This window comes from Myotis daubentonii, chromosome 2 (assembly GCF_963259705.1).
Source record: "Myotis daubentonii chromosome 2, mMyoDau2.1, whole genome shotgun sequence".
In the NCBI taxonomy this organism is placed as follows: domain Eukaryota; kingdom Metazoa; phylum Chordata; class Mammalia; order Chiroptera; family Vespertilionidae; genus Myotis; species Myotis daubentonii.
Window position 1 is genome coordinate 12,079,280 of NC_081841.1, and position 27,448 is coordinate 12,106,727.

At 46.8% G+C, this 27,448-nt stretch overlaps 2 protein-coding genes across 10 annotated transcripts in view; both read right to left on the reverse strand.

Annotated features, from left to right (window-relative positions):
- Positions 1–5,961, reverse strand: part of RIC8B (RIC8 guanine nucleotide exchange factor B) — a 111,736-nt gene extending 105,775 nt beyond the window's left edge. For all 9 annotated transcript variants that reach the window (XR_009451122.1, XR_009451121.1, XR_009451119.1 and 6 more), the window contains exon 1: positions 5,506–5,961. Coding sequence is in view for 5 of the 9 variants with exons in the window: in XM_059681757.1 (XP_059537740.1) it covers positions 5,506–5,589 (84 nt within the window). In the remaining 4 variants the exon portion in view is untranslated. The remainder of the gene's footprint in view (positions 1–5,505) is intronic.
- Positions 5,962–16,469: 10,508 nt separating this feature from the next.
- The window catches only part of RFX4 (regulatory factor X4), a 132,943-nt gene continuing 121,964 nt past the window's right edge, over positions 16,470–27,448 (reverse strand). The window contains exons 17-18 of the mRNA XM_059681761.1: positions 26,442–26,580; positions 16,470–18,000 (exon numbers count right to left, since the gene is read on the reverse strand). Coding sequence (XP_059537744.1) covers positions 17,728–18,000; positions 26,442–26,580 — 412 coding nt within the window. The 3' untranslated portion in view covers positions 16,470–17,727. The remainder of the gene's footprint in view (positions 18,001–26,441; positions 26,581–27,448) is intronic.

The window sequence follows — 27,448 nt, forward strand, 5'->3', positions numbered from 1 at the left end:
CTGGAAATATGAACAAGGTATAACAAAGGAACAGCCCACTAAAATGCTCCTCGGTAAATATCTGCGGAATGAACTGAGTCAGAACTCAGCCTCAAGGTGGAAAGCAAGTCCTCTTAAATGGTACAGGATATTTATATGCCCTAGTCCCGTGGTCGGCAAACTGCGGCTCGCGAGCCACATGCGGCTCTTTGGCCCCTTGAGTGTGGCTCTTCCTAAGCCTTAGGAGTACCCTAATCAAGTTAATAACAATGTACCTACCTATATAGTTTAAGTTTAAAAAATTTGGCTCTCAAAAGAAATTTCAATCGTTGTACTGTTGATATTTGGCTCTGTTGACTAATGAGTTTGCCGACCACTGCCCTAGTCAAATGTGGAGGCTGTATTTCTAGAACTGTCCCAATATTAGGTCCCTATTAATCAGGTTCTTCTAGCACATAAATGAAGACCTCACTGCTATCAGTGTGGTTTTCCTCTCTTATGAGGACTACTCTTGCAGACCTACCTGCCTGAATCTTAAATAACTTTTACCTTTCATTTGGCTATAAACATGTCATACTTCGAATGTAGAATCATGTTGGAGCTCTCTATGGGCTAACATTTGCCAGGTATCTTCTATGGCCACCAGACCATCTCTCTGGTTATCATTACTGTTGATGACTCTAGGCCTCAGTTTCTTCACCTACTAACTGAGCGGGTGGGGTTGGATGCAATTATCTTTGAGACTCCTTCTAGTCTAAATATCCTGTGATTCAAGAACTATGATCCTACTGTGCATCTTGGGGTCCTGGATCACTATTTTTGTTGATAATCATAATGATGGCAACCAATTTCTCTATTAAGTCTTTATCAGAATAGGCCCTAAAAGAGAAGAACGAGATTGGACAGCTTAGACTAGCTCAACATATATTTCCCATAATAGCTCATTCTGTAACTGGAGTGGAGGTGATGAGGGTTCAACAGTAGCACTGGCACTGGAAAACCTCTCTCTTCTGTTCTCAAAAACACAGAATAGACATGGAAAAGGCAATATGGCCTTGCGAAAAAGAGCCGTGGAAATTAAATCTGAAGACTAGGTCCACCACATCTAGCCATGTGCCCTTGAGCCTGCAGATCAGGGGTGGGGAGCTTTTTTTCTGCCAAGGGCCATTTGAATATTTATAACATCATTCGGGGGCCATACAAAATTATCAACTTAAAAATTAGCCTGCTAATTTGGTCAAACACTTAATTAACTCACCCCTACTGCCTTGACAGGGCCAGACCAAATGATTTTGAGGGCCTTATAAGGCCCGCGGGCTGGATATTCCCCATCCCTGCCGTAGATAGTCACTTTGCCTTTCTGAACCTCAATTTCCTATTCTTCCAAAAGGGAATACTTCCATCTCCCTCCTAAGTTTTCATGTAAGAGGTTTATATATGATGACATGTGAAAGTACTTAGGATAACAGGCACTCAATAAATGTTAACAGGTGAATTGAGAAGAGTGGAAAAAGAACAACCACCTTTCCTATTTTTTTAATACTTTTTAAAAAAATACTTTCCTATACTGAGTCAACCTGCATTATGCCCTTGAGAAACAGACAAGTATCTTTTTTTTTTCCCTGAGATAAATAGATCTTGCCTCTCCCTATGATAACCAGGATCAGTGAAAAAAGCAAGAAGGCTTGGAAATTAGAATCTCTGTAACACAGTAGAAATTAAAGCCAGACAGGTAACTGCTGCTCTAAATATGGTACACAGTGTTTTGCTACCCATCAGAAAATGCAAGGGTCAAGGAAAAAGAGAAAGATGGGAGTATACTCACTAACTTTTCTTATGTCAACTAGGTCAACTCAGTGGCACATATTTAATTCCTACCTTTTTTTGTTAAAAAACTAACAGTTATGGGTTCTTAGAGACAGGCACTACTCTAAGTGCTTTACACATATAACTAATTTAAGCCGGGCAACATGTAGGTACTATTATTATCCCTGTTTGGCAGAAGAATAAACTGAGGCAACAAAAGTTAAGTAACTTGCCCTAGGGCCGTGGTCGGCAAACCATGGCTCGCGAGCCACATGCTGCTCTTTGGCCCCTTGAGTGTGGTTCTTCCACAAAATACCACGTGCGGGCACGCACATACAGTGCGATTGAAACTTCGCGGCCCATGCGCAGAAGTTGGTATTTTGTGGAAGAGCCACACTCAAGGGGCCAAAGAGCCACATGTGGCTCGGAGCCACAGTTTGCGGAGCCACAGTTTGCTGACCACTGCCCTAGGGCACAGGGATGGTGAATTGAGAATCAAGAGTCTAGGCCAGTGATGGCGAACCTTTTGAGCTCGGCGTGTCAGCATTTTGAAAAACCCTAACTTAACTCTGGTGCCATGTCACATATAGAAATTTTTTGATCTTTGCAACCATAGTAAAACAAAGACTTATATTTTTGATATTTATTTTATATATTTAAATGCCATTTAACAAAGAAAAATCAACCAAAAAAATGAGTTCGCGTGTCACCTCTGACACGCGTGTCATAGGTTCGCCATCACTGGTCTAGGCAGTCTGGCTCACGAGCCTGTGCTTGGGCCACAGGACTTCTTGATACCTTGATCATCAAACCTGTAACACCCCGAGTGAATGCCTCCAGGGGCACTGGGCTCAGTGTTTGGCATTATAGTAGTACTTCATTTAATTTAAGCCTCAAAATAACGTAGGTGATATTTTTCCTATTTTACAGATAAGGACACTGAGACTCAGGTCCTTATTCATAGTTGTGAAGCTAATAATGGCAGATCTAAAACAAGATTTATCTGACTCCAAATTCCACCTTCGTTCAACTATATTCGACTGCTTCCTTTTGAGGACTGGCTTTATTAGAGAAATAAGGTAATAAAGAACATCGCCCAAACAATGAACTGCATTCTCTCTATATATTATTCATTTCCCTTCTTGGTTAGACTCCTCAACCCCCCATAACCACTTCTTATTCTAACCATTTTTAAAATAAATTTTTCCAGATAGGGAAAATGAAGCACAAGGTATCCAGCTTTTTCAGAGTTTCAGATTCCATATCCCATCCAGCTGGACAATTTAATTCCACCTCCCCATTCTTATTGCCAGACCACAGCAATCATACTTCCCTTTCCTATTCATCTGCCTCAATGTCTTTCGCCTTGAGGGGCAAGGTCCCACTGCCAATGTGAAATTCAGCTATTTTCTCTGCACCTATTTTTCTATTCTTTCTGGCCGTACTATAGCCAGCATTAAACATGAGAACTCTTTTCTGAAGGAGCTAACTGACTCAGTTTGGAGCAAGTCAGATTTTCAGGATTGGCCCAAAAAGTTCAAGCCTCCCAAACACTTTAGGAATATCCCCTTTAAAAAATACATATTCGGCCCTGGCTGGGTGGCTCAGTTGACTGGAGTGTCGTTCCATATGCCAAAAAAGGTTGAGGTTTGATTCCAGGCCAGGGCACATACCTAAGTTGTAGATTCGATCCCTGGTCAGGGTGTGTACTAGAGGCAACCGATAGATGTTCCTCTCTCTCTCTCTCCCTTCCTTCCTCTCTCTAAAAAATTAAAAAAACATATCCTTGGGTGAGGATTAAAAACACACACACATATTTAACATTACAACTTTAAAGGCATCCCCAGTGTGAAAGGGGAGCTGGAGATGTCCAGAACTTAAGTTGACAGCACTTGACCAGGAGTGGTAACCAACCTGGAGATCAAGGAGAGGGAGAGGTAAGTTGGAGGAAGCAAATCTGGAGTTCCAATCAGTTTAGACATGAAGGGGAGAAAGAATATGAAAAGCGGTGATAAGGTCCAATTAGAGAGTTTTCTTCCTCCCTTCCTATGGAAGAAAAGGTTTTCTTTATTGCTAGATATGTGTCATACAGTAAGTGCTAGGTAAATACTAACTCATTCAACACAATGGCAAGGTTTCTGTTGTATTTCTTTCTTTTGAAAATCACTTTGCAGTGCTTCAAATCTTTTTTTTGGAGAGCAGTTATAAATCAAGTAAAATGAATACAATCTCCACAATATGTACAACTAGGCATTAAATGAATTCCTCCTAAATTAGGTAAACAGGAAACAGTAAAGTGTATCCAAAAGTGAAGGAGCTAAGCTATGAAGAGAAATGAATCCATGCATCATCTCAAAGAAGTCAGGATAGTCCTGTAGAAACAGTAGTCAGACAACCTAAATTCAAATCTCGGCCCCATCTCTCAATGGCTGTGTGGATTTGGGGCGACTTTATCCTAAATTTTATCATTTGTGAAATGGGAATACCACCACTTTCCTCAAAGTGTTGTTGGGAAGATTACTCGGGAATGAAGGTGTATTATTTCTGGATCTCCACCCAGAGCAGAAATGGCATACTGGCAGCTCAATAACACAAAGTGCATGAAAGTGCAGTGGTGGGCACATAGCAAACACAGAAGAGGAAATTATGAATGGAAGCAAAAAAAAAAAAAAGAAGGAAGAAAGATGTTCTATCTAGGCTGTGACTTGGTGTTGGGTGTGTTTTCACAGAGGGGGTAGTCAGTCATTTCTTATAAAGTAGTCTTCTTAATGGAAGAATAACGGTGTGGTATGCTACCTTTTGAAGTGAGCATGTAAAATTCCTGGAAGGATAAGCAACGGAAAGCTAACGGTTTCAGGAGAGAGATTCAGAGAAGCGGCTGGGATGTATAACAAGATACCTTTCTACCGCAGAGTTGTACAGTGGAACGAACAATGAATGGTTTGAAGACCAAGGCTGGAATCCCAGCTCCCAACCATGACCTTGGACAAGTTACTTAACCAATCAAGAATCTCGGTTGCAAAACGCAGATAAAACCTCACAGGACTGCTGTCAAGATTAAATGAGATAAGGGATGGGAAAACTGTTAATGCGATACAAATAATAGGTATTATTAGGAGCGGGATTCTACCTTCACTCACAACATAGCACGTCCATGACCTTGGCATGATTTCAGTTCTTGGCGCCTCGGTTTTCTCATCTATAAAATGGGGAGGATCATACCATCGACCCCATAAACACTCTGAGAATCAAGTCAGACCACATACGAGCCATCACACCTTGAAAACGGTACAGGTACATAAAGAACCACTGTCGTGGCCGGTAACGTTTTATGCATGCCGGGGTCCGTGGTTAAGCAAATATTTTTATGCTACACAGGTGAGGGAGCCTCGCGTGCATTTATGCATCCAAGAGTGGGGCACAGGGCACAGACGCACATCCACGGACTCCGGGGGTGTGACCTGCGCGCTCGGGAGGACGGACCGCAGGACCGGCTGCTGGGCCGGAATCAGAGGAGTGGGCGCCAGAGTGGGGGCAGGGGGGTGCAGGATGCACGGCTGGGCAAGGCTGGGGGGCACAAACACGCATGTCCACGCCGGAAACATTTTCGGGGGGGAGCGATGCGCATCCCCGGAATGAGGGGGTGGGGAGGGATGCGCGTGCAAGCTCGGGGGGCGGCCGGGGGTGCCACACCGCAAGCCGGGGGCCAGGGCTCTTTACCTTATCGCTGTAATCCCTCAGGACCCGCTCGATAGCCCCCGCCTCGCCGGCCCGGACGATGTACAGGGCGCGCTCCTCATCCATGGCCGCAGGTGCGGGGGAGCCGCGGCCGCTCTGCGCGCCCGAGCCGCTGCCTCCAGGTAAACGCCTCGCGCCCCCGCTCGCTCGCTCCTTCCCAGCTTCCTTCCTTCCCTCCTTCCCTCCCTCCCTCCTGCCTCCAACCCGCCAGCCTCCGCCCGGGCAGGCCCTACGTCACCGCCCCTCAACTTTCACCCCGCGACGTCACCGGTCCCCCAGCAACCAGCGTCCCGCGGCCGCCCCTGACCAGGCCCAGGACTCGACCGAGGCCTGCCGAGCGGCCTGAGGGGGGTCAGGCCCGAGGTCCTGCTGGCTTTTCTGCCTCTCCCTCCCTCGAAGAAGCCAGCCTTTTAAGTGGGCTTTCGCGGACAGCACTGTTCCCACCTGACCCTCCTCTATGAATCATTCTTCTCAGCTGACGAGAACGACCCGGCTCGTCCCCGCCCCTCTCAGAGACAGCAGCTGAGTGGACTACAACTCCCTGCGTGCAATGGGGTCATCCCACGATCCCATCCAATATGCTGGAGTGCCGAACGGCATGCCGGGATGAGTAGTCATCCAGCGGGAAAGGCTTCCCTCCAAAGGCATGCTGGGAACTGTGGTCCTGCGGAGGCCGGAAACAAGAGTCCCACGGGCCCGGAGGCCAGCGGCCAAGAAACCGTTAGGGGGTGGGTCTGAGCGTGGGCCCGGCCTCCTTTTTGTTCCTTACGGAGCTGGCCGTCCTGCCGGAGCCCTGGCTGGTTGGACTGGTTGCCATTCGCGGAAGCTGGCTCCCTTTGGTGGGAACTGTGAAGCACCGGTTTAATTCCCACTTTCCTCGTTTAGCGGTTTCGCTCTCTGTCAGATTCTTTCCTTCCTCCCTTGTTTGCGGTCTTGTAATGTATTCAGCTACGGTCCTGTGGGAAATTGCAGGTAGTTATCTAGATAAAGGGGGACCAGCGATTTTTTAATACCGTTTTTAAAATATCATTTTGAATCTTTCAATTACAGTTGACATACAGTATTGTATTAGTTTCAGGAGTACACCCCCGTGATTAGACATTACATAACTTACCAAGTGATCATCCCGATATATCTCGTACCCAGCTGACGCCGTACATAGTTGTTAGGATGGTACTGACTGTATTCCCTGTGCTGTACTTGGGGGCCCTCTGGCTATTCTGTAACCAACGATTTGTACTTCTTCACTCCGTCACCTTTTGTCCATCCTCGCAGCCCCCCGCCCATCTGGCAGCCGTCACCACGTGCTCAGAACCTGTGGGTCTGTTTCTGTTCTGCTTGCTTGTTCTAGAGTCAGTCCATTGTTGCTAGATGCATATTGATTGCCATGCTGTTGGTCATATTTTTTCTTCTTCTTAAGGAGGACCCCTTGACATTTCATGTGATCCTGGTTTGGTGGCGATGAACTCCCTTGGCTTTGTCTTGTCTGGGAAGCTCTATGCAGGCCCACCTCTGCTAAGTGTCTGCTGCCTGCAGGCAGCCTCTTCCTTTAGCGGTGGTGCCACAGCCGATTGGCCACAGGTGCAGCCAGCAAATATTTGCCAACCGGTGCTGTGCTGGGCACTGTTCCGTACGGCCCAGCGCTGCGTGGTGTGGAGACGGTGAGCCCCAAATGAATGCCTGCCCTGGCCGAGCTTCAGTTCTAGTGCTGACCCCCTGAGCGGGGCACCGTTCTCGTGTTCAGATGAGGAAACAGCCTCGGAGGCGCTAACAGATTAATCTACCAACATTGCAGAATTTGGAAACTGAAGTTGTTCTTTTTGTTCTCCCGAGCTATTTGTTAGAGAGTGGGTGACGTTTCCAAGTGATTTCCAGTTTTCCATTCCAAGCAGCCTTTACCAGAAATAGTCTTTCATGCCTCCCCTGCCCACCTCCACCTCTTGAGCTGTGAAGAGAGGAACTAGAGGGGACAAAAATGTATTCATCTAATCATTGTTGAGTTTCTTCCATGGGTCAGATATTGTGCTAGGCTTTGGGGAATTTGGAGAGAAAACCAAATAGGAAATCTGAGCTCATGGAAGTTTAGGTCTTTCTGTGGTTTCTACTTTTCATGCAGCAAAAATTTATTGAGCATATTTGTTGAGCCAGGTAGGTGCTGTGTCCATAATAAACTAAATGAGAAAGATTTTAATCTATCTCTTGAAAGAGCACACTGTATAGAAAGGTCATGCTATAGTAAGCTACATCCCCTTAGGTAATAGTAGCATCTTGCAATTGTTTTGAACAGTTTACAAACCATTTGCATATATACTATCTCAGTGAATCCTTGAGGAAGGTATTTTCCCCATTTATAGATAAGAAAACAGGCTCAGATGGGTTAAATAGCACAAACTGGGACTCAGACTGAGAACTGTAATATAACAGTATTTGGGTGCTTACTCTATGTCCAGTACTGTATCTTGTGCTTTTTGGGTAACCATATATTTATTTTTGGAGCAAGGGCTCCTGGACAGGATACTAACAAGCATAAAGTATCTGAGTAGAGCTGTGTCTTTCAAAGAGAGTCTTACACATGTGTTTGAAATGTCTAACAGAATTAGGCTTGTGTTTTTAGGCAAACCTGTATTTCTAAAAAGAGATTTAAAAATGTGAAACCACATAAGTTAACGGTTTGGGGAAATTGCACTTTAGTAATTTTAATTAAGCACTAATATTCAGATTTTATAAATTAAAAGGATCTTTGACTCCAATTCAAGTCATCCTTTGACCACTGACGAGACTCTGGTCCCAGAAAAATTAAGTGACTTGTCCAAAGTCAATAGTTAAAAGCAGACTCTGGGACTAGAGCCTAGACTAGCTGAATCCTGGGTCACTACGTCACTTTACCTCCCTGGATATTTAGTTATGTGATACGTTCAGTGACGAGAGCCTCTAGTCCAACACCAACTCTAGTTCCTGTTGATTCTTGGATGGCCTGGTACGAAGGAATTAGAGACTGGGTAATCAAAGCAGCAAATACTTAGTCACAAGTCATTTGTTTTGAAAGATGGCAATATAATTCTATACATATAACTAGTATATCAATAGTGCTTTACTAGTCTCAAAATATCTCCATGTAGATAATCTGATTTAATCATTATAAGAGCTGAAAAAAATGCAAGGTCAATAGGACAGGCACTATCTTTCTTTTTACAGAGAAAAGGGAAGTTCATGGTGCTGATTAGCTTGCTCATAAGCAATAAGTTGGCTAATAAGTGGTATAGTTAAGGGCTAGAAGTGCTCTAGGTTCTGATAGAATAAAATGTTATAGACTTATAGGTCAGGGCCAATGAACAAGCCTGCAAATAGATACTAGTCATTTATTTTGGACTTTGATATATCCTGCTGTGGCACTTCCTCTGCCATGACAATGGGTAAGTTGGAATGTGCCAAATTGAAGGTTTTTAAGGAGTACTTGGTGCCAACAGCTTTTAAAATCCAAATCTTCCACATGCAGTTATTCTTATACCTTTTCTTTAGAAGAAATAGACATTTAAAAATGAAACGACTTGGTCTAGTCACTACAGCTCCAGAAATGGAATTCAGAGAATTCCACTAATTCAAGATAGGACCTGTCACTCAGCCTTTCCTACACCACAGTGTCCTCAGCTGTAAAAATAAATGAATTGAGTCAGATATTATTTTAGTTCTCTCTCAGTTCTAACATTTTGTGATCCTAAGAACCACAAAAGTATATTTGAACATGCTAGTTCTTTAGAAAAATCTATTGAGGTTGTACAAATCAATATGTGCAAATTAAATATCAATATGATATATGCAAATCATTTCCTGGGCATACCTCTAAAGACTCTGATTCAGTTGATCTGTGGCGAGGCCTGGGTACTGGTAGTTTTAAAAGCCTCTCTGTTGATCTGAGTGAGCAGCCAGGATTGAGAACCAGTGGACCAATATTTTGATAGAGTATCAACCACTGAACCAGTTTTTTGATAGACTACCAAAGTCAGGTGCATGTGACTCATTAGTTAGTCTTTGAGAATGACCCAGCAAGATGAAAATTATTTTAAATTCATTTTCTACCTAGAATGAAGTCTCCTTTTTATAACAAAGTTAGTTATCGTGGTTTGATCCTTTAACAAATACAGGTTGGGCAAAAGTTCATTTATAGTTGCGAGTACAGGAAACACAGACTCTGTTCTTATATTATTGTATCATTTTTTATACAAACAATTGTAAACCTACTTTTGCCCCACCATATATGTGGTGATCATTGGAGCACAGAATTATCTAAAGCACCCTTAAAAAAAGAAGTAGAAACAATTGACCCTATTCTTTGGGGCTATAAGAAACATCCAGGCAATCAGCGGAGTCTTTTCTAACTGAACTTGCCTTATGCAAATCAAAGCAAGAAAAACATTGATGAGAAGAAGAGTAATCAGAGAAGCCTTCTTAGAGAAGGTGAACTGTGAAGACAGAATAGTGGAGAGAACTTTAGAGGGCTTAGCAAATAGGGGGAAATGCCATGAGAAAAATTCAGGAGGCCAAAATTAACCAGACGCTTATTGAGAAATGATACCAACTTGGTTGAGTTTGAAAGCAAGCAATGGAGATTTCCTAAGAGGTCAATTGGTCAGTAGAATAAGGAAAAGTTAAATCTGAGAGACATTTCATAATCAGTGATGACTCTAAGACCAGCCAATCCAACTTCAACATGTTACATCCCTGAAAACACTATCTCACAATGCCACGTGACAAAGTTAAATGGGAAACAGCCGAGGGTCTGTTGCCAAAGGGTGTCAGATCCTTGTGCACACTATTTTAATTTCTTGGGATCTTATTTATAAAATTAGAATTGGATTAAATCACTTCAGAGTTTTTTAAAAAAATTAAAAATTGATGACTAATCGATCCAGCCTTTCAGCACCTTTCTGAGGTTCCGCAGTCATATTTCCAGTATTCTAATTGCTAAGATTGAGTCCATGCTGTTAGTCCTTGGCAACTGTACCTATGGTTGTTCAATATTGATTGACTATCCACAGTGGGACTCTCAAACTAAGCACACAGAATGGGCACTGCCCGCTAGGAGATTTTATGTATCCAAGAGCTGGAATGTGGGTCAGACCTATTTGCATCTTGCTGGCTTGGAATCCCATCCAAACACCTCTTGGGAAAACCCAGCGCTTTGGGTGGCGGTGCTGTAATGTGGTGAAAGAACCTGGGCTGGGAATTGGAAAACCTGGTTTTTAGTTGTGACTCACTGTGTATCTCAGAAGCCAATCATTTGTCAAATTTCTTAAAACCCCGCTGGCAACCAGTTTATAAAAAAAAAAATCTAACAGGAATACTTGCAAGCCAAAAGATTCTTGTTTACATTTTAACTCTGTCCCTGGGTGTTCAGGAATAAGTCACTTGCCCTCTTTGAGCACTGATGATTTTCAACTGTAATGAGCATAATAATACCTTCTTTGCAGGATGCTGTAAGGGGGAAAAGAGATGGCTGTCACGGTGGCCAGCACAGCAGACCTGGCATGGGGTGGCCACTCAAATGTTAGCTGAACTGGAATGAAAAATGCAGTCTCCCTCACAACGATCTTGTGAAGATTTGGGGATAAAAAGTCATGTTATTCCTATTTGCTGTAAAAATGCATAAGATTCATGGTTGGTGGTGGTGTTTTTAACAGAAGAGTAATTCCAACACACTGCTTTGGTTTTAAAACCTTGGAGTTAATGTTTTTAACCCTGACATGCAATGACATAGGACAGTTTTGGTATAGTGACTGTGTATGTGTGTGTGTGTGTGTGTGTGTGTGTAAATAGTCTAACAGCACACACACACACACACACATACACACCATATCAATGTCTTTGCAATTAAGCTTTTGAGATGCACATGTCAGAGGAATTAGATTCTCATATACCTTCTTCCCACCACTTCCTTTTTAACTACTTATGCAGCAAAGCATTGATTTACTTACTGACATTTGATTAAACTCTTAAGGTTTCAACCCTAGGAGGAGGTGGCAGTGGACAAAAGATGATTGCCATTCATCATCAACACATGTTAGTCTTCCCCTTGAGTCGCCTATGAAGGATTAGCATTTCCCTGAAAGGCGGAGGACAGAATAAATTGCATCTACGGCCAAAGAACTGCCAGCTCCTTTCAGCTGGGGGCACATACCGGGAGCTTTTCCCATATTACTCAGCTTTATCTCAACTTTTGGGCAGTGCCTACATCTGAATTTCATGGGTTTCGGGGTCAGTCAAAACAGAATTGTAGGGCTGTGGAGGTCAGAGGCCACCGCTGTCAAAGGGTAGTGACCTGAACAGCAAGAGGTAGCCACTGTTCCCCAACCCCCTCAAATGACTTCATTCTAGTGAATACTTGGCTCATTGCACCTCCCCTGCAGAGCTTTTTTTCCGACCTGGTAATAAAAATCCTCCTGTGACCTGTCTTTTTTGTACATTATTATTGATTTTCTTTTGTTCCTGTTTCTCTATAGAATGACCAAATCTTGGTCCTTGATAATGTATTGGTTTGCATGTTCCCTGGGAAATGATAGAGGGACGGCTAGTCTGGGCATGGGGAATGGTGTGGTGCCCAGCTTAGGAACTGCCTTCATTCGGCACACCACAATTTCCCAGGACCCGTGAAACTCCCCAACCCCAGTAGGTTCTATGACCATGGTCAAGGTTAATTTAAAAACTGCAAAGCTGCTTAGGAGAGAGGATTGGGGGTGGGGTGGGATGGGGTGGGGGTGGGAACAGAAGTAGGAAGGAGGAAGGAGGCAGTGTGCTGGAGGAGGAGCACAGGCTCCAGAACAGGGTAGTTTTGTTTTCAAACCCCAGCTCTCCCACTTACCGTGTGACTTTGGGCAAAGTACCAAACTGCTCAGAGCCCACGTCTCTTCACCTGTAAACAGATGTGATTATACCATGGACATAGCCGGGAGGTGGTCAGATGTGGAGACGAGGTGCCTGCCACACAGCAGACCCCAAGGAGAGGAGCCTCTGGGGATTCAGGCAGATCTGTTTCAGAAAGGCACCTCATGCCAACTGAGAGTGAGGTGAAGAGAGCGTGTCACATTCTCAAAGACTGTCTTCGGATTCGGCTGTTTTGCATTTTATCCTTCCTGAGAGGTGTAGCACTGGCCAGGACATTTTGGATGCCATTCCTGGTGGGGGCGCAGTTTGGCGCTTTCCCATCTATGGGGAGACTATTATAAATGCCAAGGATCAGCAAGCACTGCAGCTGGTTCTGCGGTTGCTTCTCTCACCCCTGCTGCCACGGTCAGACCTCATTATTTTTCATAATAGTTCTCCAACAACTGGTTTTAGCTCTTGAGGCATTTATGATGACAAAGGGAGGAATCAAACCGGGGAGCCCTATTTCTCCCGCCCACCACCTCTCTTCACCCACACCCCTTTCCTAGCAACAGCTCTTTGCTCAACTCTTGGGGCCCACGTCTTCCGTCCCACCTACACCAGCAGCAGCAAAGTATGGGGGTGAGAAGGCTGGGGCGGACTGAGGTGCAGGAGGAGGAATGGGGAGAGTGCTTCAGGGAGGACGCTGATGAAGCACAAAAGGTTCTGACCTCCTCGGAAGAAGAGGAAACCACCAGGGCCGAGTCCAAGCTGGCTTAGTTTGGGAGGCTGCCAAGGAACTGCAGCAGAGAAGGGCCAGGTTAGAAAGTGGTAGGGAGGTGGGCTGGCCTGAAGGGCCCACAAAACAGTGCGGTCGAGGGAAGGCTTGTCAGCTGCAGGGAACTGTCAACTGTGCGGGCCCCGATTTTCAACTTTTATCATCTCATGGCACACAAATTAATTACTAAAATCCTGGGGAACACCAAAATAAAATTTTTTTTGCCTATCTGACAAAAAAAATAGGTAGAATTTTGATTCATTTATACTGGATGGCTATTGTCATTTTTTTTTTTTTTTTTTTTTTTTTTACAATCGAAGGGAAAAGAAGTCAGTCCCCCTGGCTAAACAGGTATTGCATTTTAAAAACTTGCAGCACACCAGTAGGGAATCGCTGGGGTAGGTTACTGGGGATTGCCACTCTTCTCTACTCTGCAGACTGGAACCCTGTAAGAAAGAAAACTGGGTGCACGGTCAGGGAATAGCCATCTCTGGATCTTAATACTTCAAGGTGTAATACTTCAAGGTGTAAGTCGTGTTTCTCAACTTCGGCTGCATGTAAGAATCTTCCTGGGAGCTTTAAAAAGCTACTGATGCCCTGGGGTCACTTCCAGGTCAATTATTTACTGTGGGTGGGACCTTACACATCAAAGCTGACAGGGTGAATCTAACGGGCAGCCAGGGTTGAGAACCACTTAAGTCCAATCCTACTTGGAGCTGGAGTGCACCTCCTACACATCTTTGTTGGAACTGGGAATGAATGGCAGTTCTACCTCACTGTACAGGCACTAGGCAAATCCCCTTTTCCTTTAAACCCCCAGTGGCGATTTGCACTCGGTGGGCTCTTGAATAGGTGTGAGCTCTATGCTTCAGGAGACCTACAGTAACCCTTCCCCACATAATAACAGGAGTGTTTGTACTATTTCCTTCCAGGATTTATTTTATTTTTTAATTTTGTGATTTTGCCTTTAAGAGATGCAAGACGTTGGGAAAAATAGCCTGTTGGTGCTCTTGTCCAGATTCACTTGGGTCATTTTGATGGCTGTCACTTTAAAACAAATATTAAGGACGAATCTGGGGAAATGGGAAAATGGCAGAAGACTACTCCCCAGATCTGTGCAGGGGAGGGTGGGGCTGGGCCTGCGGAAGGGGTAGAGAGTTGCTCCGTGATGGTGGTGCAGGTAAAGGGGCCGAGCTGACAGGCATGAACCCCAGGCTGTTTTTGAGCACCAGCTGGTGGAGCCGTCGCCTCCGCTCCTGTGGCTGGCTTCCTGAGCCACTGCCCAGCTGCCAGTCCGTTCTTTGTTTTCCTTAAGCTGTCCACCCTCCTCACCCAGATCTGCCGGCCCGGGCCCATCAGCGCACAGACTGTAATTGGAATGTCATAGTCATACGACATGCTTGCTTGAGGTCCAGAGTGGGGAGGTGACCCCTCCAAGGTCACATGGTGGTGAAGCCAAGGCTTCCTTTCAGTTCCTTCCACGCTGTCAGTCCCTCTCCCCACTGAGGTTGGGCTTACTCACTGGCACAGTTTTGATTGGTCTGTGACTGGGCTGCAGGCTCAGATTCCCTTTCTTTCCAGACCTGGGGTCTATCAGAGGCCTGACAAAGGACACAGCAGGCTGGATGCCTCGGACGCCACAGGCCGGCAACGTGGGTGAGCCATCCTGGCTGCTGTTCACGACTCCAGCCAGTGTCAAGCTGGCAGAGTCCTTTTCAGAAAGTCCTAAAGAGGGGAGTGTCTCTCTACTGCCAAGACTCCTCTGTTCTTCCTCTGACAAGTGGCTGGCCCCACTCCCAGCCACCAACCTTGCCCATTCCCATTCTGGTGGCGGGGTAAGAACCATCCGAGAGGGAGAGAAGGTGCATTTGAGTCATGAGCTCGCAGCAGCTGCTGTCTTTTCCTAATCAGATCCTTGTCAGTTCTGAAATTGAAGGTTGAGAACAATTGGGAACATGGGCAGTATGCTCACCTCCCAAGAGACGGGTACCCTGTGGTCTGGAGAGAACGCCCAGGGCTCCCAGCGCTTGGCTGTGCTGTGAGGAGGAGGCACACATCGTCTCCCTTGCCAAGTTCTTGGAGTGACCACTTTGTTCTCTGGGATTGTGACTATTTTTTGCCTAAACTTCCATGCATTTAACAAGCCTGTGGCTGCGACTTGTACTATATGGGTGTCGTTTATTATGTGCTGCTGCTACCTGGCTAAGAATTTGGCAATTGCTTTAGTTTTTTATGATTAGCAAGTCAAAAGTCAAACCTCCTCCACCCCTTGATTTCTGGAGCACTAGCTTTGGGCTGTAAGAGCACGAAGGTCTGGGTATCCTTAGGTTTGTTTCGTACAGTGACTGAACCTGAAATTTCGTTCTTCCTCCTTCCTTTCCTCATATAAAGCCATCTAATGGATTGTGGCCAAAGATCCAGTTACCTTCAGGGAGTGAAATCTAGCACCTACTTTCCTTTTGGCAGATCAACAGAGCTAAGTTTCTAAAGGGGATGCTATGTAAAATATATAATTTTAATCTTAAAATCATTTTCAGGTACAAATATGTTATGTAATAGCAAGTAAAAGCTTGGCTTTAAAAATAAATCTTTCAAAATGCAAATTGAGTTGTCAAATTCTCATGCCTTTTAGTTAACACATCACTGCTGCCATTTCTGGAAATCTTTGGCTCTGACTCTCTCATACGCCGTAGACTTAAAGTTTGGGCAAAACATGTCATCATTTTGCCTGCCTATCCTCAGTCCTCGGCCCTAGAACCCAAATGCAGTGCTGGGGGAGAGTTTGTTGATGCTTACTGAGTACTCAGTAATGTTACATCTGTTCCAGAGCTTATTGCATCTGAAGCACTGCACTTGACGTACCTTTACACCCAGAGATCATTAACGCACAATGAACTACACGCCAGGGGACCAAGTCTTAATGATGCTGATGCTGAAGAACAATATTCCCTTTAAGGGCTGAAAGGCCCCTGCCCTTTGCTGACGTCAGTCATCATGCAAACTTAAGTCCTTGTATGTAGAATTGGTCCCCTACAAACCTCAATCAGGCTGCAGGCACTAAATTGTTGCCGGAGGACTGCATACCAGGCCTACCCAAACTTTAATAATTGTTTTATGATGAGATGATGATGAACTGGATAAGCACGACCATTCGGGACCACTGAGTTTTGTTTTGCCTACTTTCACTCTAGTATTCAGAATGGTATTTATTTATATATGCACGCGTGCACGCGCGCGCACACACACACACACACACACACACACACACAGTTATAGCAAATGCAAAATGAAAGCAGGTCATTTCAATACATTTTATTTGAGTGTGAAACCATTCATATCTTGCACAACTGTACAGATAAAACTATTTCCATTTTAGCTGTAGACATGATTATCACACAAAGTGGGTGTGATCAAAGATTTTATTTACAGAACAATTGCTAAAACATCCGATGTCATATTTCTATTTATTTCTTACCCATAGGGTAATAGGTCCACCATAATTGCTTGGTGCTTTTTATAATACAGAAAGAAAACCTATGTTAAGCTCTAACAAACTGCACAAATTGCTACAAATCTGACAGAAAGAATGCCTACGAAAAAATTTTCCAAAAGTACAATACATTTTTATTTCCACACATACACAGTATAGTATAAGCTCAAAGGCACAGCTTTGAAATATTTTTTCTATCAAAGTGTCGAAAATTATTTCGTCTTATGAAGGAACCGTGGAAGTCACTTGCACACTTGGTGCTCAGTAAGTTAATGTTTGGTCCATCCAGTTTCACAACGTTAATACAGCAGAATGTGATACTCAATGCTCCTCATCCACATCGCACAGAACTTTAGAAGCCCCTCCCTGCCTGTCGCTGACACTAGCCATTGTGCAAACTTAGGACAAATATTTGTACATAGAAGAATTGGTCCCCTACGAACGTCAGTCAACTTAAGGCATGCAGAACAGACCTCTTCCTTTCCTCTAGACAGTGCTTACGTTCTAATGCAGGTCCTGTGACAGGCACGAGTTGCCAGGTACCTGCATTTAGCCCTGATGCTCCTGGGAGCACCACCAGGCAGAAGGAATGCGTTGAGCATATCTGAGGGCTGTTCACTGTATAGTAAGATGTCAGACAGATAACAAGGCGAGTGCTCTTGGTAAATTATGTGCCCATCCAAGAACACAAACCAGATTCTGTCTCCAGTATCCATCCTTCAAGACTAAAGAGCTTTTGTCAACAGGAAAATAAGTAACTTATGGGGAGTGGTTGGCAACACAAAGCAAAGTCCTGGAACAAAGGGAAAAGGCACAGAGGGGCCTGTCTGAGATAGTGCTCTAAGAAAGTCAAGTCTGGCTTGGCTACAGGAACCCAATCTCACTGACTTTGAGTGGGTCCTGTTTCTGAGCTAAAGTTTATTCATCCCATACTGAATCCCAGCCTCACGTTCATTAGGAAAATGGATGCCTAGGAATAGTTTACAAGTTATACTGTAGAGAGATAAAGGCTTCGGGGGGGGGGTTATTATTATTATTAATACTTATTAATATTAAATATGGATTCCTATGAGAGCAGTCATTTAGCCCATCCTGTGGAGGCCTCTCCATTGATGTAAGCAAAGCCAGGAAAGTGTTGCATGTGCTCATACTCAGAATTCCTGCGGGTGGTCAGGGGTGTGTACATGTCACTAGAGTTTCCATACCTCGTGGAATGCACAGGCGGGCTTGTGTAGCACGTGTTGGCTGTGGGCACCTCTGGCCATCGGGGGGTGACTGCAGTAGGATGCAGTCTGGGAGTAGTGCTCATCAAACAAGGCTCCATCCGGGAAGTGGGGCTATTAAACGGGTACTTGTTGAGGGGAAAGAAATTCCACAAAGTTAAAATTAGCTTGAAGTTACATATACACAATATTAGTCATGTTCACAGTTTGTTAAATTTCTTAAGATGCTATTAGTGCAAGTCGATGGGATGGAATCAGTGAACTTCTGAAAGATCAAACTGTGGTCTAGGTCTCCAACAGGGGAAATGCAAAAGATTTCTTAGCCAGTATTAGACTGGTGTTCACTCAACCAGTAATATAGACTTTGTGCTCAATCTGGAATGTCTTGGGAAGTCAAACCCCAAAGAAGGAATAGCCTTACTGGGAATATAGGAGTGATACAAGGGGGCGGGGGTGGGAGAGAGAGAGAGAGAGAGAGAGAGAGAGAGAGAGAGAGAGAGAGAGAGAGAGAGAGAGAGAACAAACATGAGTAATAGCATGTCCAAGTAGATGTGGATGGGTGGCTGTGAGCTTTATCACTAGTTATGGAGATGTGATAGGTCCCACTCAATCAACCCAAGAGAACAGTACTGCCAAGTGAAATACAATGACATTATTAAAAATAGCACTTTACAGTTGAATTCAATTATGAACTGTAGCCTAAAAGCAGGCTTTTGAAGAGGAAGCAAGCAAGCTAACAGCTTCAAAGGTTATTATTAGTGCCTATCATTTGAAGAACATCTTTTTGGTCTCCAGTCACTGGAATCCTGGAAGAGACTCAGCAGGAAGTGGCAATAATTGGGCTCGGTGTGTGTGAATGTGGAAGGAGCCAAGATGAGCCAACTGAGAGGGAGGGGAGGCGTGCTCTTGTGCAGGTCAGAAAAACAGGTGCTTGTAGCTGTAAGAAGAGGGGAAGCAGTTCTAGGAAGAATTAGAAATAAGAGATGTCTCTGAAGTGCTTCTTCACCTTTTTTTCCAGTTCCCAAGACAGCTATGCAAATGAGCCCTCCGGTACAATCAGAGGGGAGGCGCCTGGTTTGTGGGCCAGTCACCACAAAGATTTCCTTGCTGTGCTAAGGGCCACCCCAAGAGGGACAGGAGCCAGTCAACAAGGATGGCAAGGACTGCAAGTAGGGGAGAGAGTGTGTGAATTCTTCTGCTCCCCATCTGTCTTCCCTGACAGTTGGAGAGTGGAGCCCTGAGGGATTAGGTGGGAGGCTGCCTCCTGTGAGGGAGACAGACAGGCTGAAGCCTGGACAGCCGGGAGAAGGGGGCACGACAACAATGGCTGCTGCTGGTAGTCTCAGGGGCCAAAGGGACTGCTCTGCCTCTTTGAGTGGGAGCTCGAGGGGGTGAGGGGGAGGCTGATAGGCCCCAGGCATGCGAAGAGGACCAGCAATTCATCTTCGAGAAGGAGGGATCCTAGTAGAGAGGGTCTGTAGTACCCAGGACAGCATGCCCTACAGAGCAAAGAGCAGCCACTCCACAGTCAAAAGAGCAGGTAGGAGAGAGGGAGAAGGGTATAGTGGTGTCTGGGAACTCACAGGAGACAGCACCAGGGCTGTTGCCAAGGTGACTACTGACAGGCTTTCATAATGCTGAAGTGCACCCTGGTCCCCGTGCGGGAGCCACATGGTGCTGTCTGTGTGACAGTGGAATTCCGGCCCAGGACCCACTTTAAATCCCAGAGAGGCCATAGTAAGACTGGGCCCTGCTCCATAAAACAGGATCTCGGGTGTTAAACAGCTCATATTAAGAAATATTACAAAACAGTCTTTTGTGTTTTTCAAAAAGGTTGCTTGTTCCTCATGATTGTCTTCACGATGCCCTCCTTGGCTCCTCCCTGTGGCATGCCTGACTCGTGCCCATTCCAGAGAATCTTCTTCTACCCGTCTCCTCTGCCCACAATGTGCTTCACCACCCCTCCCTGCCCCCAGGCTCCTGTGTGTCTGCCTTGTGATCATTCTTCAGATCTCAGCTCAAATGTCACCTCCTCAGAGCGGCTTTTCTGGACATCCTAGCTCAAGAAGCTAAATGCTCCACCCTCCACCGCTCTGATCGGAATGTTGTCATTCCCAGCAGCTGCCTTTTTCTACTGGCTTAGAGTCACCCATAAGCTCCCGTAGGGCCTTCTCATGTCCGCCACCACATTCCCCACATCTAGAATCATGCCTGGCACCTAGCAGGGGCTAACTATCTGCTGAGTAATTTATTATTTGGTGGGATGTCACCGCTAGATAGAACCTTAGGGATCCCACAGTCCATCTCAGTGTCATACAGATGAGAAAAGCAGTGCCCGGGGTGAAGCATCCTGCCCACAGTCACATCGCCAGCCAGTGGCAGAGCTGGTGTACAAACTAGGCCTGGGGCCCCGCTCCCCCCCACATCTGTCCGCCTGGCCCACAGCTGAATGACACCGAGAGGAAGAGCACTCCCTCGTGGACAAGCAGCCCGTTGACCTGGACCTCTGCAGACCACAGGGTCCGGCCGTTCTGACCAGGCCTCCGCTTGCTAGTTCTGACCATCTTTGCTGCCTCGGCTTGTGTGCGGACTTGGAGTCTCCTTCCCACGGAGCCCGAGAGAGTGTGGCTTTTGTGCCTGACCAAGGACCCTCGATGCAGCTGTGCCCAGGGGTTGTGTCACAGACTCAAAAGAATAATTGCCTGGAAATGAGGCTGGCTCAAAATATCTCCAATGTGACAATAAAATCCTGTTACCACAGAATCCGGCTTGGAAAATTCTGTCCCGTTAGGTCAGCTAATTGCAAATGAGTCAGCGACTCGCTTTCCCCTGGTGAAGAGCCCATTGACGGGGAGAGGCTGCACCCGCTGCCGCCGCCTGGTCACCAGCGCCACCAATGAGGCTTCTATGCAGTCGGCCCGTGGCACCCGCCTCACCTTTCACACTTCACATCCGGTTTCATGCCGGGTCCTCCAGCAGGCTGGGCACAAACCCTGGGTCCCGGGGGCTCGGCCCGGAATAAAGGCGCTTTTTGTTGCGGGCCCGTAACAGGAAGTTACTATTTTCTGGGTCAGATCACAGGCTACTGTCCTTGATGTTAAAATGGAGGTAAGGCCCCAGTTCCTCCCTTGTGAGAGGTGTGTGAGGTGTGGCTGTGGGCACGTGTGTGTGTGAGTGCTTGTGTACATAAGCAGTCAAAGGTTCAGTCACATGGCCGAGGCCTACGTCTGCCTCAGCTGTGCCTGCCTCTGGGCCTCTTTGGAACCATATTAGGACGTTCTATTTTGAGAAACGACTCCCCACACCAAGAGCTGACTTTCCTGCACATGGAGAGGGAAGAATGAGCCCTTTATCCCTGACCCTTACCAAATGGGCTGTTACTCGAGCCAAGGGTGAAAGGTGGCCCAGTCAGGAGCACAAACTGTTTTCCTATGAAAGGCAGCTCTCACCGCACGAGGCGCTGCCAGGGGCCCGCCCTGGCTTCCTCTCAGCCTCCTCTGGAAGAGGGCACAGCTCCCCCCAAATCTCTGCCAGAGAGTCATATCTGCTGAGCTTTTAGGGCCAGGATTAACTGACTTAATTCATGTGAAACACTTAGAACACCCATGTAGTGAGTGTTCAAAATGCGTTAACTATTATTAATATTCTTCCTCAAATCATAACATCATGGTCCATTAATGACAGGGAGAGCCTCAGGCACTCATCATCTGGTCCTACTCCCCTCATTATCAGATGAGGGAAGTGAGGTCAAGAGAGGGGAAATGACCGGCTTGAGGTCATGCAGCAACTTAGCACCAGAGTAAGGATCTAATCATTCGCTCATTCATTACTGAGTTCCCACTAAGGGGCAAGCCCGTGCTGGGGTCTGGGAACACCATGGTCAGCAAAGATGGACCTGGCCCTGCCCTCACAGAGCTAGTGTAGTGAGAGAGGCAGATACTAATTCTATAATTACAAAAAAGTAGCAAAGGATCATAATAATATACACAAATAGTGCTAACTCTGAACCAGACCCTGTTCTACCTTTATTAACTCACTTAACCCTCACAACAGCCCTATGAAATAGTTACTCCAATGATCTCTAGTTTGCACATGAGGCACCAGTGCACAGAGCTCATTGGCGGCAGAGCTGGGGTGGGAACCCAGGAAGCCTGGCTCTGCAGTCAGGATCTTACGCCACGTTGGCTGACTCATTTGTACTCCCTTTGGCCCAGGATGCTATCCCAAAGCAGAGCACCCTAAGCAAACTCTGTGGCAGTCAGTGGGCCTCTGATTGAGCACCCACGGGCCCTGGGCTGACCTGTGTTGGGATGAAGGTTCTGTGAGAGCTGTGACTGGTGGGCAGGGCTGGGCCTTGGCCATCCAGATGGAAGTAACGGACGGCTCTCCAAGCCACACTAAGTGTATTTCTAGTCACACCGCTTCTGGTTGGTCACATGGCTTTTGAGCTCAAGTTTACATTCATGGCTGCAGAGCGGGTAGAGGTTCCATGAAGGTGAGTGGAGTGAGGCTCAGAAATATTTTGTAGCCGTGTACTGAGTCTGGTTTGTTCTCTCTTTTGGGCCGGGCATGAGAATGGGGGCCTAGGAAGGCACAGTGACAAGATCCCTTGTTCACTTATTCTGATGTGAACAAGGACAGCATCCTTGCAACGGGGTGTTTTTCTGAAATAATTTAAACCTTACACTGTGAGGGCTCATTCCTCTGGACTCACTCCTTCAGAAATTATGAGAATTCAAGTATTCCTATTACCCAGAAAGCAAGCATGCGTTGTGCAAAGCAGCAGTATGAGCAAGGGCACACACATACTCTATTTCAAAAGACAAATGACTACAGATTGCTTTGCGCATATGAATGCTGGGATGTATACAACTATTACACGGCACAGGGGTGCTGTACTGGCTCTTTAAGGCAAACCTGGCAGGAGTCATTTCCAGTTACTCTTGAGCTGACGACCAATGGCATTCTGTAACCATATCCCCTCATTGCAATTTTTCTCCAACTCAGCTCTTTTCCCCAGTGAGTCTGATATACTCAAGTGTGGTTTTCAGTACTCGGGGTTGGACCAGTTGGACCTCTGCTCTGGGAAGCTAAAACTAATTAGCCCTGGCCCTGGCTGGGTGGCTCACTGGTTGAGTGTTGTCCCATGTACCAAAAGGTCGCAGGTTCGATTCCCAGTCAGGGCACGTACTCAGGTTGTGGGTTCTCTCCCTGGTCAGGTTACATATGGGAGACAGCCAATCAATGTTTCTCTCTCACACTGATGTTTCTCTTTCTCTCTCTCTCTCTCTCTCTCTCTCTCTCTCTCTCTCTCTCTCTCTGTTTTCCTCTCTAAAATCAATAAAAACATATTTAAAAAAAACATAAAACTATTTAGCCCTGCACAGGGTTTCCCCCATATGCTCAACCTTAATCCAAAGTAGCAGGAAAGGAAGGAAATAAGGTATCTTGGGTGTGTGATTTTTCTCTTTGGAAACTCGAAACTTACTGAGAATAGTTGCAGTAGCCACAAATTTACCTCCCACCCTCCAAGACACACAGTGTTCGGCTCGGGGGGCCTGAGAGTTGGAGAACTTGCATTGGGGTCTGCTTTGTCATTTCCTGGATGCCTGTCCTGAGGCAAACTACCTTCTGAAGCTGTTTCCTCATCTTTAAAAACTGGAGAAAAGGCTGCTAGGATGATTAGGAGTATTTGAAAGTGCCTAAAACAGTGCCTGCTGCATAAATGTTAATGAGAAACAAAACAAAGGGTGTCTTTACAGAGTACCTTCCACAGAAGCAGCCTGCCAGAGATGTGATAAATTAACTTCTCCCCACCCTGCTTCCTCAATGGAGACTGAGGCCTAACGCATAGAGTGCACTGTGTGCTGTGCGGTGGGGTCAGAGGTTGTCACAGGCTTTGTCTAAAGGCCACAGGGCACAGTGGTGAAGAGGCTGGCGAAGGACCTGTCACCTCTCACAGGATATCTAGTCTGGATCCAAAGGGCTCCACCCTGGGCTTTCATGTAGTCCTGGGCCCTTCGCTTGGGCCCACTAGTAATGGCAGTGCTCCAGTTGGGGAATGTGTGGTTTCTAGAGCAGATGCTGCAGGCCTATCTTTGATCACCAGGGACCACATGGGCCTTTAAGAGACCCTGTGTTGTTTCTTTGTGTGTGTGTGTGTGTGTGTGTGTGTGTGTGTGTGCGCACGCGTGTTTTTTATAGCAATGGCTGTAAAAATATCAACCCAGAAAACCAGCTGCAGAAATTTCACAAGGAGGGACAAGGGATGAGGGGGTAAAGTAAGAGGAAAGATAATGCCGGGAGCTGTGGCTTAGAATGCTAGCCTGATCTTGCCACTGTGGCTTAGACCAGTGTCTCCTGCTGAAGCATCAGTTCTCCCAAAGCAGGCACGTTTCTGTCCGTTCTCCACTGTATTCTCAAGGCTAGAGCAGTGCTTTACATAGTAGGCACCTGACAGTCATTTGAGGAATGAATGAATGAATGAGTGAATGAATGAATGAGTGAGTGAATGAGCTGCTGATGCTGTGTCTGGGGTGACCCAGCCTGTAGCAGCAGCTCTGTCACAGAGAGGAGCACAGACCCTGCTCCCGAGAGCAGCAGCCCCTGAGGAGCTGGCGTGTCTGTGTGGTGCAGCTGGAGACCTGTGATGAGGGCCCAGGTGGTGATTTAGTGGAATCCACTTGTTAGTTTGTCTGGGGAGTATACCGGGGCTCCCCTTGGTACCTCCAATGGAAATCAAAACAGACGCCTGTGTGCCCCGAGTGCCGAGTTTGTGGATACAGTCTCCTCGTGCCCTCCCCCGGATGACGGCAAAAGCTGTCCTGACAGCTGATGCAACTGCGGCCTCCACCCTGGCTCAAGTCCTGGCATCTCTCTTCTCCACACCTGCAAGCGCTTGGGAGCAGAGCTCCCTGCCTCCACCAGCCCCCCTTCTGGGTCATGCTGTGAGTGCTGCCAAAGCTCTTTCTTAAGCACAGCTCTCACCTTGCCACTCCCAGGCTCCCAAACCTACCACGACCCCCACACCTGCAGAACCAGCGAGCGTCCTTGGCACACCACACTGTTGTTTATGCTGACCCCTCCTCCTGTTGCTCATCTGTTCCATAATCGCTCAGAGAATGCCGACATTTGAGAGGCAAGAGGGTGATGCACAAGAGCTTGGACAGCTGGGCCACACTGCCTGGGTTCAGATCCTCGGGAAAGTGACTCTCCCTTTCTTTCCTACAGGAGTTACCGGGAGGATGTGCAAAGTGCTCGGCACATGTTCAGTAAAAGCAAGCTGTTCCTTCTGACAGACAGCGTGCCCTGTGACCCGGGGATGCTAGACGTGATTTTTGCCTTCAAGGCGCTTTGGGGTCTCCTGTGGGAGTCAGGAAAGTCAGCCATGATCACAGTGTGGGAAGTGTTACCAACAGAGGAAAGCCCAGGGTGCATGCGAGCACAGAGGAGTGGGGCCTCATAAAGTCCTGGAGGAAGGAAGGGGGGAGTGTCAGGAAGTGCCACAAAGACCATGAGAGGCTTGTCAGGAACAACAAGTGGAGAGGCTGGGGCAGGGATGCAGCCAGAGGAAGCCACCTCAGCGCAGGCATGGGGACTGCACACGGGCTGGCCCGCCGGGAGCAAGGATGGGGTGGTGCCGTTTGTAGGCCAGAAAGGCAGGCAGAGGCCAGATGGTAATGAATCTGAGAGACGTGCTAAGGCATTGAACTTGACTCTGAAAGTGATGACACGCAAAAGAGAGTATTATGACCGACTGGGTTTTTCCCCAAAAGATTCCTTTAGCTGCAATGTAGGGGACAGAACAGAGATGGGACAAGTTCAGCGACATGGAGACCAATGGGAAGGCTTTTGCCATCATCTCACTTAGATGAAGACCTGAGCTGAGGCAACGACCGTGGGAGTGCAGACACACAGAATGTGGAATTGAGTGGAATTGGCAACGAGCTGTGTCTGGGGCCAGTGCACAGGACAATGTCTAAGACAAGTAGAGTGCTCAACACATGTTACAGGTGCAACCCGTTTCCATTAACACAGGTCGCAGCAGGTCAATTTGGTTTGTTAGTGAGAAAGGTGTGGCCTGAGAATATGTGATAAAGGGTCCACCTCAGGAGGATTCTCCTGGTGAGACTGTGAGGGGGTGGGACTGAAAGGACACACGTGGGAGACCAAGACACCAGTTAGAACGAGGCCGAGATAACAGTCCTGCATGACTCGATGAGGGTCTGCACTAGGAGAATGCTGATGGGAAAGCGAGGTCCAATCGGAGCGGGGCTGCCCGAAAAACAGACATGGCAACCCAACTGGGTTTGGGTCCTGGGATCAGAGAGGTGAGAGAGGGCGGAATTAAAGACAACTGTTCGCACCCACATGCATGGGTGAGAGAGAGTGGGGCATGAATGTGGTTGACTCCCACTGCGGGCAGCCACTGGAGGGCCAAAGTGACACTGAGGAAAAGACCATCCTTTCCTGTGACACACTGCTGCACACACAGTACATGGAAGGTGCTTATTCACTGTGCTACCTGAGTAGACCTGGCCTGGACAAGCAAGCAGGACCACCGACTCACCTGTGCAGAGCTCCTGTGGTAAGGGGCGTAGTGGAGTGGTCCAGAGATGGCTGCCTCGGGAGGGAGGGCTGGGTACTGGCTCTGCATTGGCGGAGGATGCTGGTTGCCATAGCTCCCATAGTTATAGCTTCCTGTGTATCTAAAATGCATTAAGCACAGTGACTATTGTGAGTAATAGCAGGAAGAACAGATCAGTTTGACATCTTCAAAAACCAACCTCCTCTGTTTTTTTCCTTTTTGTTCTCTTTTCTTTCTTCCATTTTTTCCCCCTGCCTTACCATGTCCACTCTGTAGCTTTGTTGTGGTAAGTTTAAACTCTCAGGTTGATTTTCCTTCTCCCTTGGGCACATCTCCCTTGCCACCCAGCAAGTGCTCAGGGAACAAAAGCTCGCCCTGAGCAAAACATAGTTAGTGATGGAAATCTCTACTCCTGTTGTCTTAAAAAGCCCCATATGATATCCTGAAGTCAAATAGGAAAAAAAGAGGTTACTTTGGGATTTATGTTTTTGTGTTGTTCAGGCCTCTGCTTCCCCATGATGCAGAAGGGTGTGGTATCTTCCAGGCGCTCTCTCCTAGGAGAAAACACCATGGCCTAGTCGACCAGGCCTCAGGGAGCCCAGCTCTCAGCCTGGCCCCACCACCTTCCAGCTGGGGGACCTTGGGCTCTCGGGCTCCTCGCAGCCTCGTTTCTCCCATCTGTGAACATGTGCACATGCTTATTCGGAGGGTCACATATGTGAAGACACTCCATAAGAAAGAATCCTACGTGCACACGGGATATTCTAATCACTGTTCTTAACAACTTTACAGCAAAGATGCTGACATGACCATGTGGGTGTCTATTCGGCCTTTCCTGCAGAATCCAAAAGCTCTCTGAGCCCTGGATGGTGTGGCTCAGTAGATAAAGTGTCAGCTTGAGGACTGAAGGGTCCCAGGTTCAATTCTGATTAAGGGCACATGCCCAGGTTGTGGGCTTGGTCCCCAGTCGGGGGCATGCAGGAGGCAGC